Source organism: Amblyomma americanum, chromosome 3, assembly GCF_052857255.1.
Source record: "Amblyomma americanum isolate KBUSLIRL-KWMA chromosome 3, ASM5285725v1, whole genome shotgun sequence".
Classification (NCBI taxonomy): domain Eukaryota; kingdom Metazoa; phylum Arthropoda; class Arachnida; order Ixodida; family Ixodidae; genus Amblyomma; species Amblyomma americanum.
In genome coordinates, this window is record NC_135499.1 from 208,891,003 (window position 1) to 208,910,125 (window position 19,123).

General features: G+C 47.7%; 1 protein-coding gene across 2 annotated transcripts in view; it reads left to right on the plus strand.

The window, feature by feature from the left end:
* LOC144125964 (fibrillin-1-like) overlaps positions 1 to 19,123 on the plus strand; it is a 103,772-nt gene that overhangs the window by 23,945 nt on the left and 60,704 nt on the right. Inside the window, exons 3-14 of one of the 2 annotated variants that reach the window (XM_077659810.1) lie at positions 1,245 to 1,427; positions 5,612 to 5,716; positions 6,392 to 6,586; positions 6,980 to 7,105; positions 7,545 to 7,670; positions 8,846 to 9,004; positions 12,893 to 13,057; positions 15,490 to 15,612; positions 16,262 to 16,384; positions 17,184 to 17,312; positions 17,631 to 17,753; positions 18,671 to 18,796. In XM_077659810.1, coding sequence (XP_077515936.1) covers positions 1,245 to 1,427; positions 5,612 to 5,716; positions 6,392 to 6,586; positions 6,980 to 7,105; positions 7,545 to 7,670; positions 8,846 to 9,004; positions 12,893 to 13,057; positions 15,490 to 15,612; positions 16,262 to 16,384; positions 17,184 to 17,312; positions 17,631 to 17,753; positions 18,671 to 18,796 — 1,683 coding nt within the window. Of the gene's footprint in view, positions 1 to 1,244; positions 1,428 to 5,611; positions 5,717 to 6,391; positions 6,587 to 6,979; positions 7,106 to 7,544; positions 7,671 to 8,845; positions 9,005 to 12,892; positions 13,058 to 15,489; positions 15,613 to 16,261; positions 16,385 to 17,183; positions 17,313 to 17,630; positions 17,754 to 18,670; positions 18,797 to 19,123 lie in introns of those variants that run through there. The other variant, XM_077659811.1, reaches the window with a different exon arrangement.

Genomic DNA, 19,123 nt, shown 5'->3' on the forward strand with positions numbered 1-19,123 from the left:
GTTTTTATATTTTAAGCGTTACCATTCACAAACTCAACATTTAAAACTTATAGTTTCATCTCCATAAGCAGGTAGGACACTCGGCATTACAAATGGGTCCAGTAACTCGGTCAGGCATAGGAATGCACGCTACCAGCCAAAACTGGAAGCCTGAGAGTAGACTGTCCCTTACGGTGGCTGGTGCACTACATATGATGTTTCTTTTATTATGCGAAATTGGCGGCTTCGTCGTATCGTTCTAACTGCGTTACCTGCTTATATTCATTTTTGTTTTACACAAATGTCCTTGGTTTCAGCTCTAGCCTGTTTTTCCCCCTCTGCGGTTTTATAGTGTCCTTTCTGTGTTTGTTTTGTTACATGATATCAATTGTAGCTTTTGTAGCGGTCATCCTGAAGCAGGATGCAACTTTAAAAAACAGACGCTGGTAACAATGGATCATGGTCCGCGGCGCTCTGTATTACTCCGCCAGCCAATCATAGTAGTAAAAGCAGCAAATGAGGAAATAAGCTTTTTAATGTTTCCTTACATCAGAGCCACCCAAATTCTTCCGCATATAATTTCGTCTCATGGTTAGCTTCTTGTTTAGATAGCAAGGCAAACTTCAGCGGCGGACTACTTTTTTTGTCGTGGAGCGATTGCGTGTGGCGGTCCTGAATGTGGACAGAGCTCCACTGGAGAGTTAAGTTGTATCCGACTATAACATGGCTATTCTACCGGACAGCATAGCCGGGAATGACACTATTGTACTTCGTCATATGTACACCGCCGTCACTTTGCCGGCAACAAAAGACGCATTTAGCGCTGAGAAATACCGATTAAAAACTTTTAAGAGATTTATTCCCGCCATTAGCTTCAAACTCGAGCCGTCAAGGTAAAAAAAAAGACTCCGTAAGTGTAACTTTGCCGCAGGGATCTGCGAGAAAAAATCTGTCTCGACGCCCCACAAAGTGCTTGCGAAAACAGCCGATCGTGGCGCTACCTCTATTTCAATTATTGACCTCTTCTAGTTTATGAAATATTTCCGTGTTCGGTGAAAATAGCTTATTTGCGATTGGAACTAGGTAGTGTATCGATACGAACCGACTTAAACTTGCCCTTTGTCTCCCTTTAATGAGTGTAAAGGCGCTGCGGGCAACCCACAAATAAATGAGCCGTATCCCTAAGGATAAGGAGCAGGGCCAGTGTTCTCCGCCGCCTCCTCACGGGGTCGGCCACCGTAGTGAGGGTGACGCGGTTCGCGCAGCCATTTGCCGGAGGCCATGCGGCCCGGGAGGCCACTGCGTCCGACCCAACATCTGCCGCTGCGCCAGCGGCGTCTTGGCCCGGTCGTGCACTCGGGCGCCTCTCACGCTGCCCACGGCGCCGTCCCAAGGCAACGGCTCGTCGACAGCGGTCACCAGCCCGTCGTCCTGGCGCCATGAGTACGGTGAGTGGCGAGACCATTCACTCGGCACGGGAGCACTGTAGTCGGATACAGTTCAAGAACACAGCGGCGAATGCCCCTCAGAGGCGACCCTCCAGCCATTGGCGTCGATGAATTGTCACCCCGCAGCGGTTAATCTTCTAGAGTGAAATTGCAGAAAGTTCACAGGTCCTTCCGTGAACTGGGATTAACCGCGACGCCATGACAATCAGTCGAACCCATTGGCTGGAGGCCGAGGGGCATTCGCCTTTGCGTTCTTGAGTTGTATCTAGCTATATAGTGCTGTGTCCCCTCCTTTGTCTCTCGTCGACTGTTCCATTCATTCGGGCTTACTCGCACTTGGAACTCGCTCACTCACACGCGGCGCTCTTAAACTGCCCTCTTCACTCTCTCTGCCTGGTGTGAGTCTGAGTGAGTACTTGTGCACAAGCGTCTCTATGAGCTGAGCTGTAAGCAATGCCAAATAAATCAAGTCTTGCCGAGCTATCCATATCGATTTCTAGTTGGTGAGGATCCATATAATCCCGTTGAGCTCAGGTAATCTGCAATTTAATAATGTGACGACAAAAAAAGCCTTCTGCCATTACTGAGTACCCTTTCATTTCAATAGGTAGTATGTCGAATAGAATAAGTATACAGTGCGCGCGATACTTATGGGATGCCGTTCTTCATTGCGCTCACGATTAGAAGACGAGAAACTTACCTAGAGCCGTCAGGGTACTCTAACAGGATGCTTACTTCACATATCCCAAGAATTGGGGAAATCTGGTATTTAGCTTTATCATTCTGCAAAAATAAATCTTGCTCTCTTAAAGTGGCTTCAATAAAAGCCGACACTGAGGTAGTTTGATCAGCGCATCTTTCAATTAAAGTAGCGCAAACAAAAACAGACAAGAGAGGTCCAAAAACAAATAAGCGCACACAAAACAGCTATTTTGTGTCTCATGTCGTTTTTCAACCCCTTGCTTGTCTTTGTGTGCGCTATTTTCCTCCCAGTTTAATGCGCCTTGCCTAAGTGAAATGACAACTATTGTGTTGCATTCATGGTGGGTGCACAACGCAACAAAGGCAAGACAAGCGCCGACTAACAACTGAGTTTATTGAAGAACGAAAAGTGGTAATATATAGTGAACGAGAAATTACCCTCTTTGCCATGTTGCCGCTCATTATGCTAGGTGCATGCGTAAGCAAGAAAAGAACATGAAAGGGAACTAGAAAAAAGATATCCAGGTTCCTGGGACAAAGATTCGTTGCAAAAATGCGAATGTGAACCGCTGTACAAGACACCAGTGCTGCTCTATCTTACGAACAAGGTGACGCGCGAAATCATGGAAGCGTATCACATTCATAATCTTGAAGAAAATTGCATCAGAAATCCTTCCGGGACATTAAATCGCAAGGAAATTGAATATCTTGACTTGCAGGGTTTACCCTTTTGGGGTTTTTTTCTGTTTTTATATTGGATTGTTGACGTTCGCTATATATTACCACTTTTCGTTCTTCAATAATCTCAGTTGTTAATAAGCGCTTGTCTTGCCTTTGTCCCGCCTTTGTTGCGCTGTTCACCCACCATGAACACTTACCAACTCGCCCGAATCTCAGCTTTATTCGACTGTGTTGCAATTAATGCTTCTATTACGATTTACAGGCCTTCTGCTTAACTTACGCTGATGTAACAGAATAAATTCCACTCTAGGTTCCTATATTTTTTAAGCGCTAACCACATGAGGTGATAATTCGCGGCGGCACCGCCAAACCACTGTCGCTCATCGCGGCACTCAGTTTCTGGGTTTGCAGAGAATTTCGCCCATCGCCCGGAAGCAGCCCGCGAGAGTAGCCAATAGCAGAAAGCTCTGCGGGTGCGTAACTGTCGATCTAGCTATTCTGCGAGCGAAGTTTGCTTTTATAATGCAGTTTCACCGAAGAAGCTCCCGACAAAGTTCATGCTGCCGACGCTTGCTTCGTCATGACTGCACTAGAGGAGGCGCTGTCATAAGCCGTGCATTGAAACAGTGAGGTGAAAGCCTGGTAGGATAAGTGCAACAGGAAAGGATGTTGTGTCGTGTCTCGATCACTTCTTACCAGTCTCTGAACCACAAAATACAGTTCAGCGCCACTGCGATGTGCCCCTAAAAATTCAGTTAATTATCAGAGGCATCGTCATCACCATTTTTATCAATCATTATGCTGTTTACTATTAAAAACGGCACACTAGTGCAGCTACGCTTCCCTGATAACTGGCCGCCTCGGTGGCTTATTGATTATGGCGCTCGGCTGCTGGCCCGAAACACGATGGTTCGATCCCGGCCGCGGCGGTCGAATTTCGATGGAGGCGAAATTCTAGAGGCCCGTGCACTGTGCGATGTCAGTGCACGTTAAAGAACCCCAGGTGGTCGAAATTTCCGGAGCCCTTCACTACGGCGTCCCTCATAGCCTGAGTCGCTTTGGGACGTTAAACCCTCATAAACCAAACCAAACTTCCCTGATAACTCGAGGTGACTGAACGTTAGAGGCGGCAACCGATGCTACACTGAAAACACGCCGCTCTTCGTCGCTTAGCCCAGGTGTGCCAGCGACAGCAGTTGGCGTGAGGAACGCCCCATCATGCGGTTACCACTTTAAAGTGCTTTGGTTGTCACGTCCGCACTGGAAATGCTTCTTCATTTGGTACTATAACTTCAGCCCACGGAGTGAAAAACGGAGAAATATTGCAAGGAAATAACACTGTACAGGGGTCATAAAGCGGTTAGAAATTTTTTTAGTTGCTTTCCTCCCTTGTCCAGCAGCATGCAGTGAAGGCAGAGCAAAACACATGGCAAAAGAAAAAAAACAATAGCAAGTGGAACCTGGCTACATCATCGCAGCAGTAAACAACTGCAACAAGCATAAGCAGGACGCTGTGGTGGGCAGAAAAAAAAATCATTCGTTGTAGTTTCGCCTTTAGCGTTTGAAACCAACGGAAGAAAGCAGGGTCTCCAGCCGCGTCCACTCCGAAACTTTGCGAGCGCCTACGAAAGTGACGAGGTCGGCCCTTGACGAAAGGCGCCACGCGAAGGAGACCCTGACGGCAAAGAAAGGCCTGGCGTATGCTGCCCGCACAAACGCTGTACGTAGAAGGAGGAAGCAAAGCTCTCGCGTTACCGGCCGAGAAGCGGGTAAGCGATCTCACGAGGAACAGCGATCGTGTCTTGAGAGAGAAAATGAGACAGCGAAAGGGCAGCACTCGGGGTCGTCCACAACACGCCGTGGAGCAGTGGTAGAAATAAATTAATGCCGCCGTGGCTGCGAGTCGTTTCTCGGGTTGAACATTTCGTTTGTGCAACGTTGGTGGCCTCCGAGGGGCGATGCTTGCCGCGCTATCTGGGGCTTGTGTTGGCTCTCGACCAGGCGCCGTCAGCGTCCCTCGGTCAGCGTTGACGTACGACCCGGCTCGAATGTCTTTCAGCAGCCGCAAAACAACCGGGGTGTCGGCTGTGCGCGCCTCTCAACTCACAGCCGGTCCTTCGCTGTCGCGTCTGGCGGACGCGAAAAGAACTGAAAGCGAATGCTGGAGGTCACTTATTGTCTCCGGTATGTCGTACTGGTCTCGCAGTTCATACGGCGCACTGAATATAAAATTAAGAAAGATAGAATGTGATGCTACTGCAACGAAACTGATCTGTACCGGTCTTAAGCTGTAATGCTTCGCGGTGGCATGTCTGCCTTGTGCCACCTTTGCCGTGTTGTTTTGCCTCGCTGTGTTGTCTGCGTTGTATTTGTGTAGGACGGCAGAATAATTTACCGTAATCGTGAAATTTTCGAGACTCTGATATTTTGCCCACTGCTGTTTAATTCTATTGGTAAATCATGGTTTATTCCTGTCTTCGTTTGGCTACTCCAGCACGTCACAATGTTGCCAGAACTACTAAAGACTTGAACTACCTTCATGTTTGATCCTGGACGTCGTGCCTTTTCCCTTTCATTGTGGCAAAAAAGTTCATTTGACTATTTGTAGCTGCATTATGCTCGCACGGTGGGCAAATTAGGCAGCGATTGGTGATCACCCAGATATGTAAGCTGTAGCATAGCGCATTGCCGTACGGGTTTTTGGATGGTGTCACTGAGTATAACCTGTGGCTAGTTACGTCATCTAACTCTGGAATTCGAATGCGGGCGCCGAGTCATACAGAGACGCCTTTTCTGTGAAGGACACTCCGGGCTCTGCCGAGAACACTGCCTCAACGGTGGCCGTTGCATCGGAAAAGACCGCTGCTCCTGCGTCTACGGCTTTGCGGGTCGCCGATGTGAAAGAGGTGAGCTGTCATGCTTCCTCCCTGCTTCGTAGGCATCGCTAGCTCATCACTACAAACCTTCAACCAATTTCTTATTATTCTTAATGTCCAGCCTTCGCTAATCCTTCAAAGATCATCATCATCATCATCATCATCCGTTCACTGAAGGACAAAGGCCTCCCTCACATCTCTCCAATTAACCCTGTCCTGTGCCAGCTGCGGCCACCCTATCCCCGCAAACTTCTGAATCTCATCCGCCTACCAAACTTTCTGCCGCCCCCTGCTACGCTTGCCTTCTCTTGGAATTCAGTTCGTTACTCTCACGAACCATCGTTATCCTGCCTTCACTTTCTTTATCTTCAAAGATACCCGGCTGAGTGGCTGAGTTTACTTCGGACAATACTCACTTTCGACCTTGCTTCAAAGTAAAGGCATCTTCAAAGAGGACCTGCGGCCTGTTTTATTTCTGAGGTGTTCACAAATATTATTAGTGACGTACCTGCTGTACATAAGCATAAAATTACACCATCATAAAAAAACTACAGCAGCACTCGCAGCCTCACCCGATGTCTTCGTTTCTTACTTCTCCAAACCCTTTCCCCTGCCTCCCTAAAATTGACATGCGCAAAAATCTCAAACCCCCATCAGCTGGTTGTGACGGCTATGTCCAGCATTTAACGTTACCTGTGTACACAGACTACCGGACCGGCCCATGCTTCCGAAACATGCGCCAGTCGTCATGCTGGGACCAGCTGCCAGGCGTGGTGTGCACACGGCAGTTGTGCTGCGCCACGATCGGCGTCGCCTGGGGACACCCCTGCCAGGCCTGTCCGGGACAGCTCGAGTGCGACCGAGGTTACATCACAAACATCCACTCGCGCGGATGCCAGGGTACGACTCGACCGTCTAAGAACCCTAAATAACGCTGTGCCCTAGAGAATGTGTGAATGATGATCGCCAGTGGACTCAGGGTCAAGCTTGACCATACATGGGAAGTCTGTAGATGTCATCTGCGTCCGAGTTTAGGTTTACATAATATTATGTGAGTGACCTCAGTGCTGAGATATCTTCGTGGATGCTTAATTACATTATGCTAAAGTTTGCAGCGTCGCGCAACGAGTCGCTTATAACTGCCACCGCAGACAACGACTGTCACATTTTATAAAACGATAGTAAGCCGAGCTTTCCTTGTGAGCAAAAGAACGAATGTTCAGTGTCATCGGTGAGAGTAAAAAACGCTATTGGGACGAAAAATTGAGGTATTTCTTGTCCGTGTCGATGCAGAGGTGAACGAGTGCGAAGCTATACCGGGAATCTGCCAGGGAGGAAAATGCATCAACACACCAGGCTCGTACATTTGCGAGTGCAATGAAGGATACTCGAAGAACGCACGGACAGGAAAGTGCGAAGGTAAGCGCAGTTTCTGCATTTTGAATGAAGGTCGGTCCAGAATTAACTGTCGAGTTGGCGACGAGGCAGCTCTTATAAAGACGTTATGGGCCACTCAGTGCTAAAAACTGCAAATAAATCCTGAAAAAATGGGCGCTGAGATGTGGTGCCCAAATGTAAATACCAAGCACATGCTGCTTTTCTGCCATTTTTTCGTACTTCACCTTCAAGGCTCAGAGTTATACCCTTTTCCATCGCCCCACCTGATTAATTTGACGGCCGCTTTAATTCTGACCACAGCAAAATGCAAAATTAGGACCCTTGGGCGACCAATACTTATAGAGTGTCAGTCATTAATTTTTATAAATGCCGGCTGGGTGTTCAACATTTCAGAAAACGAAAAGTAAACGACTTCCAGTGGCAATGGCAACCTACACTCGCTCATGCAATTCTCATGCAGATGTGAATGAGTGCACTCAGGACTTGGATATCTGCAACGGCGGGCATTGCGTCAACACCGACGGCAGCTACTACTGCGTCTGCAGCACAGGCACCGTGCCTAGCTCCGACAAGAAGGCCTGCCTCGGTGAGACACGTCTTCCATGCTTGCTTATATCGCTCTGGTCGAGAGTTGCGTGTGGCTTAAGCTAAATCTATACTTGAGAAGAGTCTTGAATGAGGACGATACTTAAGCAAACCTGCACAGTATGCTGGCTTTCAGTTGCGGATAAATTTGGATTGCTCTATATATGCGTAGATGCCGAACGCCTGGAATATTTGACGAAATCTGTGCATTTCCCTATGAGGATTGCAAGCGGTTCAGAAGTATGTTTCTACTGTGAAGACAATTCCTAAGGGCTGGTCTGCAGAAGTGTGCAGAGATATTTCTGGAACAGCAGACAATCGTCTGCAGATGTTCAATGAGGCTACAAGCTGCCTACCCCTTTTTTATAATTTTGTAGTATATGGAAACGTGATTAGACTACCTGAAAATAGAACTCCCTAGGACAATTCACGGTTTTGACCGTAATTTCCGTCCTTAAATACCATTATCTCGACAAGCTCAGATATGTAACTCAACTATTGGCCGCTAGACTGGGGTAATGCATAGATCTGCTTTTTCGGTAGCAATGCTCACAAGAGCGATGCGATTCATTGGCCCGAATCAATACACAATATATTCCTCTCCACAGTGCATCTCGCCTATTCTCCAGTATTCTCCACTGCATTCGAACCTCTTTTCATCCCCATGCTCCGATTCCTTCATTCTTTTTACTTTCATTGTGAATAGGTTGGCAGAAATAATCTTTGGTCTACAAGACATTTCCGCCGGCTTCTTTAGACGTTAATCCTCCGTTCCAGTACATTCTGCAGCCGTAATACGGTGTTTCAACATTACCAGCAATTAGGAACAGCGCCCAGCCAGTGCCGCTAAGCCTAACGTTCTGTTTCTTTTAGTCCCCTAATCCCTCTTCCCCAGTGCAGGGTAGCTAACCGGAACCCCTTTCTGGTTAACATCCCTGCCTTTCCCTCCTCCCCTTTATCTATCTATCTATCTGGAGGCGCTCGGCTATTCAATTATTCAATTTCTCTCTTACCATCGCGGTTGATTTCAGCGCTCTATTTTCTTATTCTTCAAAGCCATGCACCACATGGTGGCAGCTTAAGGAAACTAGAGGCGTTTGTCCTGGCTTCCCGGCAACGAATGCCCCGTTGCTGTCAGTACCTGTCGTCGCGCTCACTGGAGTTCGGTGATTGCAGACACGAGCCAGGACCACTGCTACACCGAGTACGGCGGCTTCGGCATGTGTCGCAATCCGCTGACCGTGAAGCTGACCAAGTTCGAATGCTGCTGCATGGAATCGCCCAGTATCCGGGGCTGGGGTACGCCCTGCAAGAACTGCCCACGAAACGGCACGGGTAAGTCTTTTCTTATAGCTTTCGTAGCCCATGCGCTCACAAGTTTCGTACATTGCGGTCGAACGAATAATGTAAATCTGTAATGACACATCAGTGACCACGTAGCTAAGCCTTTCACAGGCTTTCCTTACTTTGAGTTTTCAGTCACTGAAACAAGAGTCCCTCCTGTTACGAATATGTGGAGCTGCACTGCACGTGTTAGCCCAAAATAGCGACACACTTTATGCGTGCCGCACCGGACAGCACACCGCTGATGCGCACAGCTAGGGCCGCAAAGGCGCGCGTGTCGCATATGTGACAGATGGCCGATGAAGCCAAGCTCTGTAGTGGAAACATGGCTGGCGGACTGAGAATTCCCGTAAGCCTCTTGCTCCTTTGGCGTTGTCAAGAATCTCATTGTTCCGCCCTCCTCTGCTGTGGCGCACCGGTGGCGCTGACGGTCTATGTGAATTCTTACATATGTGCAAAGAAGACTCAGGAAAGTGGAGTGTAATGATGCTCCGCTGGTTGAATTAGGTGCTTCCGGGGCGATGATAGCATCAACATGAAGGAGGAGGAGGAGGAGGTAGCCGGTAGAGGAATACCTCATTGGGATTATCTACTGAACCTTGGCCGATCCCCCTGCGTGGGTATGTGCCATGTGTACTAAGAAGAAGAAGAAGAAACCAGTTTGCTACCCTGAACTGGGGGTCAAGGATGAGGGGATATAAAGGTGAAGGAGAAAGGGGAGTGATAAGAAAAAGCAGAAGGCGATAACACTTCGGCAAAGTCACAGCCTGTCGTGCAGGCTCGACACTCTTAAGAACCGCAGGAGGGCCTGGCAGGCCCTCACCGCCGATGATCGCCACGGTCAGTGTCCAAGAACCTTGAACTCCGTTAGCGGGCGTAAATCGATGTGTTTCAGCGCACAGCGTATCGCATGTCTTTCAGAACAGTACGCTGGGCATTCACAAAAAATTATGAATATGATCTCATCATGGCCACAGCTGTCACATGCAGAGTACCGTCAACATGTATATTGAATAAGGTAGGAAGGTAGACAACAAATTTATTTCTGAAAAATTTTAGGAAGAGCTTGGAGATCAGACGGCCGCAAGTCCTTGCCCCGCGGCGGCGCCAGGCGACCGCCCTTTCTTAAGCTGTGCGGCTTCCGAGCTGCGCAACTGTACATTCCAGTGTTCAGGTGTGGTAACTGCTGGGTGTGTGAAGGGTAGGTGTTGACACTCCCAAAGGGAGTGTGGAAGTGTGGCTGGTTGCGAGCAGAATTTGCATGTTGGTGTGTATCCACCTGGGTGTATTCTGGAAAGCAGAAGCAGGTGCGGGTCTGTAGCCTGTGCGTAGCCGCCGCCAAGCGTTCGCTTCAGTTTCAGTCAGCGGCTTGTGCGGGGGTGGACAGAGGATCCGCGACAGTCGGTATGCTGATGTAATTTCTTGTCAAGTTTGGGGGCTACCCCTGGACGCAGACGCCATCTCTCACCCAGTGATTTCCCTCATCCGGTAGGCCAATTCCTGGGCTGAGGTGTGGATAGCTTAGATTGCCTGAGAGTGCAGAGTGAGCTGGAGACTACATAAAGTGAATTTTTATTGTGGGGCGCCTTCAAGAATTGCGATATGTGCACTTGGAGAGACACGGCCGCAGGCAAAGCCGTGGACGACTGTCTGACTATCGCTTATAATTGTGCAGACGTCGGCCGTGGAATTTTTTGTATTTCATAAGTATGCCATGAGGCTTAATTTGAGAAAGGGGGAATGGAATACAGGAGATATAAAGTTAAAACGAGGAATGAAGACAAGTGTCGCTGAGGTAGTCGCAGAGGCTGCCGGTGAAGTGATTGCTCATAGTCCACTTCACATAGTCACATTCGCGGTTCCACCGCAGGCCCACCTCCCTGAGGAGACGTTTTATAATAGGAGCACGTCCACAACAAGTGCCGCACATCATTTACGATAGGGCGATGACTGCATCTGCTGCTTCTTCTGGGACAGTGCCTATTATGGAGTAGCTGTTCTTAAGTGCCCCGTATTCGTCTGTGACAACTGCAGTCATGGCAGCCTTGTGATCGTGTTCTGCAGCGTCTGTGTAGATGACCCGTGAATCTGAGTGATGGCGCTGATGCAGACTCTGACATATTGCCGTCCCTCTGTGTTGGTAATATTCCAGATGCATATCTTCTGGTATAGGGAAGATGACTAGCGAGTATGTTTTTGCAGGCTAGTTGGTGCCTAAGCATTCTGGGTTTTTTGCGCATAAAGGCACGACACAAAAGAAACGAGGTAGACAGGACAAGCGCTTACTAACAACTCAGGTGTTTATTGATGGAACATTTGCTTAAATACAGCAGCTGCTCTTATCAAACAAGAAGAGGGAAAGAAGAGCCTTCGCATACATATATATCAGATCAGCACAGATCCCATCATCGCACTAGAGAAAGCATGTGTCGAGCTCTAATTCTGCGCAAGATAACTGATTTCTTTTTTTGAGAGCACAATTGAAGGATTGCTGACACACGAGTTACCCGATTTTCCATCAATAAACAATCCATCAATAAAATGTTCCATCAATAAACACCTGAGTTGTTAGTAAGCGCTTGTCCTGTCTACCTCGTTTCTTTTGTGTCGTGTCTTTTGCGCAAAAAACCCAGAAAGATGACTACTTTGTTCCGCACCTTTCTGGGAACCACCGCTTCTTTGTGCCTGTGCGGCGGCTTCGCAGTAAGACGCGTAAATGAAAGCTGGCTTCAGTGGCGACGAAAGCGCAGCAACACTGGCGTAAATATGAAAACAAATCAGGAAATAAGCACCGTGATTTTTAGTATGAACTCGAGGATTTTACGATCGCGACTACTCTGAGAACATGGATAAGCCGTGAATTTTTACTTCACCATCAGGTCCTCATCACTGCTTCAGCGCTTGCGCGAGAGCCTATGTGTGTGAATTTTGTCCTTATGCTGCAGTTGCCGAGTGTTATTGTTCCATGACGAAGTACGTATGTACTCTGATGTCATAATTTTTCTTAAGTTTACAACTGTTCGTGGTGTGTTGATTCATTGCTCATTTTCCTCTCGTTATGAACGAACGATCGCGAAGGTCTTTGAATACCACTTCATACTTTTGGTCATAAAACTTCACATAGCTTTTCTCGCGACGTTACACAGGTTTTATTACCAATTAAACAGTGCAATATATTACTAATTCAGCAGGCAGACGAGTTCTCGTTCCATTTAATACTTGTTTTTTATGTACCCTTCAGGAGCCGTATTTACTTCAGGCAATTCTAACTGTTGCGGATTTGCATACTGTTGCCACCATTCAAACCTGGTATTTTGATGACATAAAACTGTCGAAAAACAAAAACTAAAATGTTATGTCATCACAACAGATTTTTTGTAGTATTTTTGTCTATGAACTTCTAGCAGCGACAGAAATTTTTGTAGTAATAACATAATTTCCTGTAGCCTTATGCTGTACCTTGTCGTATTGACAGAAGTAAAGGAAAATACAGAATGTACAGAAAAAAACGACAAAACATTTTATCAAAATTTAGACACGATTCTGTCTTCTTTTTTTCGACTGAGAAGAATCACAATCAAAGACCTAAAATCTGTGATATTAGGGTATCACTGTTAATACAATCACCACGTAAGGCTAGATAACAGATCAGCTGAGCTAGTTTCTTTGCGTTTGAAGCGCTGCATTCAAGATGTCGTCCTGCACGCCCAGCGATTACCATAGATAACGCATTGCGCGGGATACCTTTAGCCGTTTTATCGTGATGGCAGGGCGGCGGTATAGAGTAGACCACTCTGCAGACAATACGTGACGAAGTGGCGCTTCTGCTCTGACCCGGCTGACGTTGCGTTTTTCCCGTTTCTCTTGTTCTGCACGCAGCTGAATATAAACATATCTGCAGATCGCTGGAACAGATGGCGGTCAACGAGTGCGACCTGCGGCCGGGCCTCTGCGAACACGGCCGCTGCGTCAACACGCACGCAGGCTACCGCTGCGAGTGCGACACCGGCTTCAAGCCCACGCCCGACAACAAGAGCTGCAAAGGTCTGGCCGCCAATACGAAGCACTATACCATCGCGACTAACACCGAACGCATACGCGTGCAGCGGCCTGGTCTCGCTGTTTGCACGAGCTGGACGTGTTTGCGCGTCGGTGAACCGCGCCCACGGTTTCTTGACGGCGCCTGCGCTTGTTTTACTTCCGGTTCAGTTTAGGTGGCGCGAGAGGTGGGAAGCCTTCGGGTATCAACAGTGCAGGGCTGGTTTTCTTTCGTTTTTACAAAGAGTAAGGGGAATTCGTAGCCGTGGAGTATTTAAAAAATTCATTTGCGGAACATATTTAACAGGGCAATGCAGTACAAGCGTGAGGCCAAAAAAGTAATATCAAAGCAGTCGCACAAAGACTTTTCCATTTTACACCTTCATGCAGTAATAAAACAGCGAATGAATAAAAATGGGACTCGTGTAAGGTATAAATCTAAACTCTGGAAAAAGCATCCTGTCAACATGATCACTATTATTTCCAAAGCAAATTAATGGCGATAACACAAAACGGGTATTACTAAGCTGCGATCGGACACACGCTACAATAGTCCGACAAAAAAAGGCATGAAACAATGTTTTACTAAGAGCAAACGTAGATTACTAAAGCAACTGAAATTTCAGCTTAATAATGCCGAGATATCTTGTTGAATAGCGACTTTTTTCTGCAGTGTTCCTTTGAACAGTTATCGTAATTAATATTACATGGTGCATGACAACAAGTTAAGTAATTTGTCGCTAAAGATAAATTTTAGTGAAACTACGTTAGATAAAATTATTTTAGTAAGCAATGTTGTTGTTAGTCACATATATTATTATTAGTGAAACGAGTAATTTTACCCCTGCACGTTATTAGGTGCGTGCAATTATGTTGTGAAACAAGATTCCATGTTTCGACTCCGGCTTTCTTTAAGGCGCCGGTGCCCGCAGACGTTGTGAGACTTCGGTGTGATCATTTCATCATGTGAAGCAAGGCGGGAATCTGTACGCGGTACAATGGACGTGGCAGATGTAAAGTATGCCACTGACTGTTCGAGGTGGATTTCTGGGAAACAACAATTATGTTTTCTGCATCAGCGCACTGAAAACCTTTTTAGGCCTATCGACGCAGGTCTCTCATTATGTGTCCTTTCTCACGCCGTCTTACGCGTCTCCGTTCTCGTCACTGTGAAGCAAGCGTTCTTTTCCTACGCATCATGCTTTTAATTCTGTCAATGACTTCTGAAATGCTGAGTAGAGCCAACCACTTTTCCCCTTTACTGTATACAACGTCTCAAACTACATGGCATGGTAATTGTTTTTGTTTTTGCGTGCACTCCGCGTAATATATCATTGTACGAACAAAGTACGCCATGTGCGAGCAAGCTGAAGCAAAATAAAGCCTCGCATCAGAGCAATGTGACCAGGAGGACCTCAATCGCAATCAGCCCAAGTTATTTTAGATTAGATATTTTTTATACCGAGACTCGCACATCTCACACGATAGTCTCGGAGAACCGCAAAAAAGGCAGGGTGCTGGAAAGAGGCTCAACAAAGCGGTTGAAACAGCCTTGTGTTTTCTGCGATTCTTCGGGCCTGTTGTGCCCACCTACTGGCTGACAGCCACACCCTTCCCCATTACTTCTCGCACCTCCGCGAACCTTGATTGTCATTAAACTATACTCTCCTAAACACCCATTGTCTGCAATGTTCAAGGATGCTTCTTCGAAATGTTTTAAGGCGAAAGTCTTACTAGCCCCATTAAACGAAATTCCATCGGCGACCGTCGTTGAGGCAGAGAGATGGTCCCAAAAAGATGGCGTCGCCACAGCCGTCGTCTGGCCAGCGAGGCGGAAAATTTTGTACATAGACTGAACGCGAGCAAATGGTTTTCAGAATGCAATAAAACTAGGAGTCCGCTGAACACACATGGTCATAAGGAAGAAAGAGAGAATGAACATTTAATTGTAAAATGAAGACCGGAGCGAGTTGTGCGTGGGGTCCTCACTCCAGGACTCCAGCGGCTTCCATCGACGCTTTGGCGATGGCGACTAGCGCCACCTGGTATTCCAGGGTGCCGCTGGCCAGCGTCACCTCCCACTGCTCCAGCGCCGCGTTGTGCGGGTTTAAGTGGTTCGGTTTATCTGAGCATGTCCATGTAATGTGCGTGAATGTGGGAATTTCGCCACACCAAGGACATGTATCTGCGTATAATGTTGTATGAATGCAGTGTAGGTGGTGAAGATTGGGGAAAGTAAGTGTTTGGATGCGTCTAAGGTGGTAGGACTCCTCCGGGGAAAGCTTCTTATGTGGCACGGTGGGTAGAGACGTCTATTTAGGTGGAAGGTATTTAGGCGGGTTGAAAAATGGGTTGAGAGGGGTTATCATAAGGAAGAGAGCGGGCAGTTATCTCGCGGCATGAGTGACGACGTTTCGTCTGCTCTCTGACGTGTGCAGACGTGGACGAGTGCAAGGACAGCAAGTACTGTTCCCTGGGCAGCTGCGTCAACAGTGTGGGCAGCTTCCGGTGCTTCTGTCCGGTCGGATTCGACATCACTCCTGATGGCACGGACTGCAGCGGTAGGAGACGGACGTTTTACACTCGTCACCGCAGCCACAACGAACGATTGTTAAAGAGCGAACGGCGGCTGCGCTGATACTTTTCAGATGGCTTTGCAATAAGGGGTAACGGATGTTATATTCAAACATGTAACATGCATGAAGAAACTCTCAGTGGTGTAGGTAGACTTTTACTCACGCATTTTAAAACAAGGAGTGAGGAAAGCACAGAAAAGTTTAACTGGAAAAGCGATAAAATAAACCAAAGCAAGAAAGACGAAAACATGAGGCAAAGCACTGAAACGCATGCAGAAAAGAGAGAAACGGGTGTACACGCAGCACAACAGCGCCGCCAGGTTTGCACAAGCAAGCTGTACGAGTTTCAATCCAGCGAACAATTCTGACGCGCCTGCTCAAAGTTGTGTTCTCGAACACTGTCCTGCGCGCGAAGTTGTCAAATCTTTATTTTCCCTTCCTCTGTCAAGAGTGCGCCAGTACAACACATGGTCGAGTCAGTGCTTTCGTTGTGGTATATACCAAAGCTTTAGCAAACCATGGGAAGGTCTGCATACCGTCAGGGTTAAATTAACTTCAAAAGATAGAAGCTCTCCAAGCAGCGAGAGAGCCGGCCACCATTGGGTGCTGTTTAACTGCGCTCGCTGCGACGCAGATCGTGACGAGTGCGCGGAGAGTGGCATGTGCGGGAACGGCCGCTGCGTCAACATGGCAGGCTCGTACAAGTGTGTGTGCAGCCCTGGATTCACGCTGTCACCCAGTGGCCACGCCTGCATCGGTGAGTGAACCCCGCGTCAAAAGTAATAGCAATTACTCATTGGCATCCACCCAACCGAAGCCATACGGCTATTAAGGAAAGCTATACAGCTTCCTCGGAGACTTTGCAGTTAAAGAAAAATTAGTCCTAGTCCGGAGTTCGAACTCGGGACCACATTTGACCAACACTGTCTGCACTTCGAGTTTTTGATGAATTCGCTCTCCCCCTAACCTAAGCTTGCCGTCCCGGTTAGCTCAGTTGGCAGAGCGACTACTCCGGCTACGCGGTAGCCCCGGGTTCGAACCCCGGAACAGGACGAATTTTTCTTTAACTGCGAAGTTTCTGAGTAAACTGTATAGCTTTCCTTTGTATCCTTATGGCTGCGCTTGGGTAGATGCCAGTGAGTAATTACTCCCTTATTACAAATCTACTCCACCTTGGGAGATCCGCTTAAGTATTTGACCAACGTGTCGAAAGTACTGTTAAACAGTGCGGCTGATGCAGCGAGGGAATGCTTATGCAGACGACTCTAATGATGCAGCGAGGGAATGCTTATGCAGACGCCTCTAAAAGAATTAAGGACCAGGTCTGCTGCATACGGTTAAATTTAATTTAAAGGGACGCCATCAATCAAATTCTCAATAATTTTTTACTTATTTATGAAATGAAAGAGAGAGGGAGAGAACAATTATGTCAGTGAAATGAATTGATATTGAGAGGCGTTAATGAGCCATGCAGCTCTGATTGGTGCTGGGCGTCGGGAACAGTTCTTTTCCCGTCTTTTGCTGCAGTTTGATTTAGCATGCCTTTCTTCATGCAGACATCAACGAATGCGCCGAGAACAGCCAGATATGCCTACGAGGTGGCGTATGCGAGAACACACCTGGGAGTTACCGATGCACCTGCAAAAACGGCTACGTCTGGTCGCAGGACGGCCAGTTCTGTGTAGGTGAGCACTTGACGAGGCCTTCTCTGACGATTCGGTGAAGAATGCGAAGGTCAGCAGTTTCTAAATAACATTGCGTTCTGCGGTCTCTAGCGCTCATCTCGAGCGAAGACGAGTTAAGCTTAATTTAAAAAGAACCGATGAATCCTGCACCGCAACGCGAGCATTCATAACCGCGTTATACGTGGGCAAGTGTGTGGCACTGTTTATTTCAAGCTAAAGACTGCAAACTAAGGATGGCGCAGAGTAAGGATGAATGTATTTGTTTTCCACCTTATGTATTGTTGTGCCTCGCACAAATGACGTCTCCCGCCCTTCCAGACATCAACGAGTGCGAGACTACAGACATGTGCCGCAACGGCATATGCGTGAACACGGAAGGTGGCGTCAAATGCCGCTGTAACGCGGGGTTCAAGGAGTCTACTGACCACCATCACTGCGTCGGTGAGTGATCAAAGACAGAGTAGACAACCCAGTCGATGCTGGTGAGGCTAAGATTGCAAACAAGAACTGGAAGCGTTTCACGGAGGTACTACTGGCCGCCAAATACACACTCTCGGCGAGCTAAAATCGACCGTAGGAACTGTATTACTGATACGCCAATTCCCTGAAACTCCAGTCTCAGGTTTTGCCGATTTTTGTAGCGATAGCTACATTGCTGTAGCATTTCGAGCCTTCAGCGTGGTTGGTCACGTGGTGCGGAGCAGCTGCCAGTGGCGCGGCTCCGTGGCTGATCACGTGGTTCGTCACGTGTTTGGTCACGTGACCCAGTTCCACTCGGCCAGCTGTAGCTATCGCGTCACTCCAGGTTTAACCAGAGCTAAACCACCGCCAATTTTTTTTTCTGTCCGGAAGCCTCTCTCTATGACCTTGAGGTTGCTCGTGGGTCTCATGAGCCTCACCGGTGGCAGCACCTGCCATCCCGGGGTGGTGGCTCGTCGCTTAACCGCTGCACCACTGCGCCAGGAGTGATTTGATGATTCCCAGGGATCTGTCAATGTAGAGCAGAGAATGACCAATTTCACATATATGGGCATTAACCCATTAACGCTATCGCGTTATACCCTAAAGGCTGAGCTTTAGTTTTACCTCCAACTTTTTTTGTTCGCCTTTTCACCAGTGTGCGCGCCACTGCCTGTCTCTCTCTCTCCCCTTCCCCACTCTCCACTTAAGTCCCCCTCTGTCCAACATAGCCGGAAAAATCTAGAGAATCAATTTTGGCTGTGAACACTAAGACATTGACCTCAATTTCCGTTTAACAATAAACAACTGGCGCAAGATTGTTCACACATTTTCGTTACGAGCGTTCTTGTGAGCTGTGACGAAGAGGGGTATACCAACGCCTATCTCTAACACTGCAGATATTGACGAGTGTCGCGAGCTTCACAACGTGTGTGGCAATGGACGGTGCGAAAACACGGTGGGCAGTTTCCGCTGCCTTTGCGACGACGGCTATAGCCTTGGGCCGGGTGGCAGATCTTGTGTCGGTAAGCATCACTTTATGTTGATTAGCCTTTTAGGAGCATGCAACGCAAGAAGACAGTGGTTGTCTCTCCATTGAGCAATATGAATGCTTAACAATTATTTTTTCGGTGACCATCGTAAACTGCGTCAATTTGGAGGTGTTGTATGCTACAAAGAATTCCGAGAATGCAGACTGCTTTGTGTCCTTGTAAACAACTCCGCTCCGAACCCTTGCTTCAGCAAGATGCATGAACAATGCTTTTGTGCGTCTGCCCTGTCTCATATACTGTATTGTTTCTTGTGGAGCAGTTATACACATCTAGCAGTGATTACTGTTGTCTAATACATCA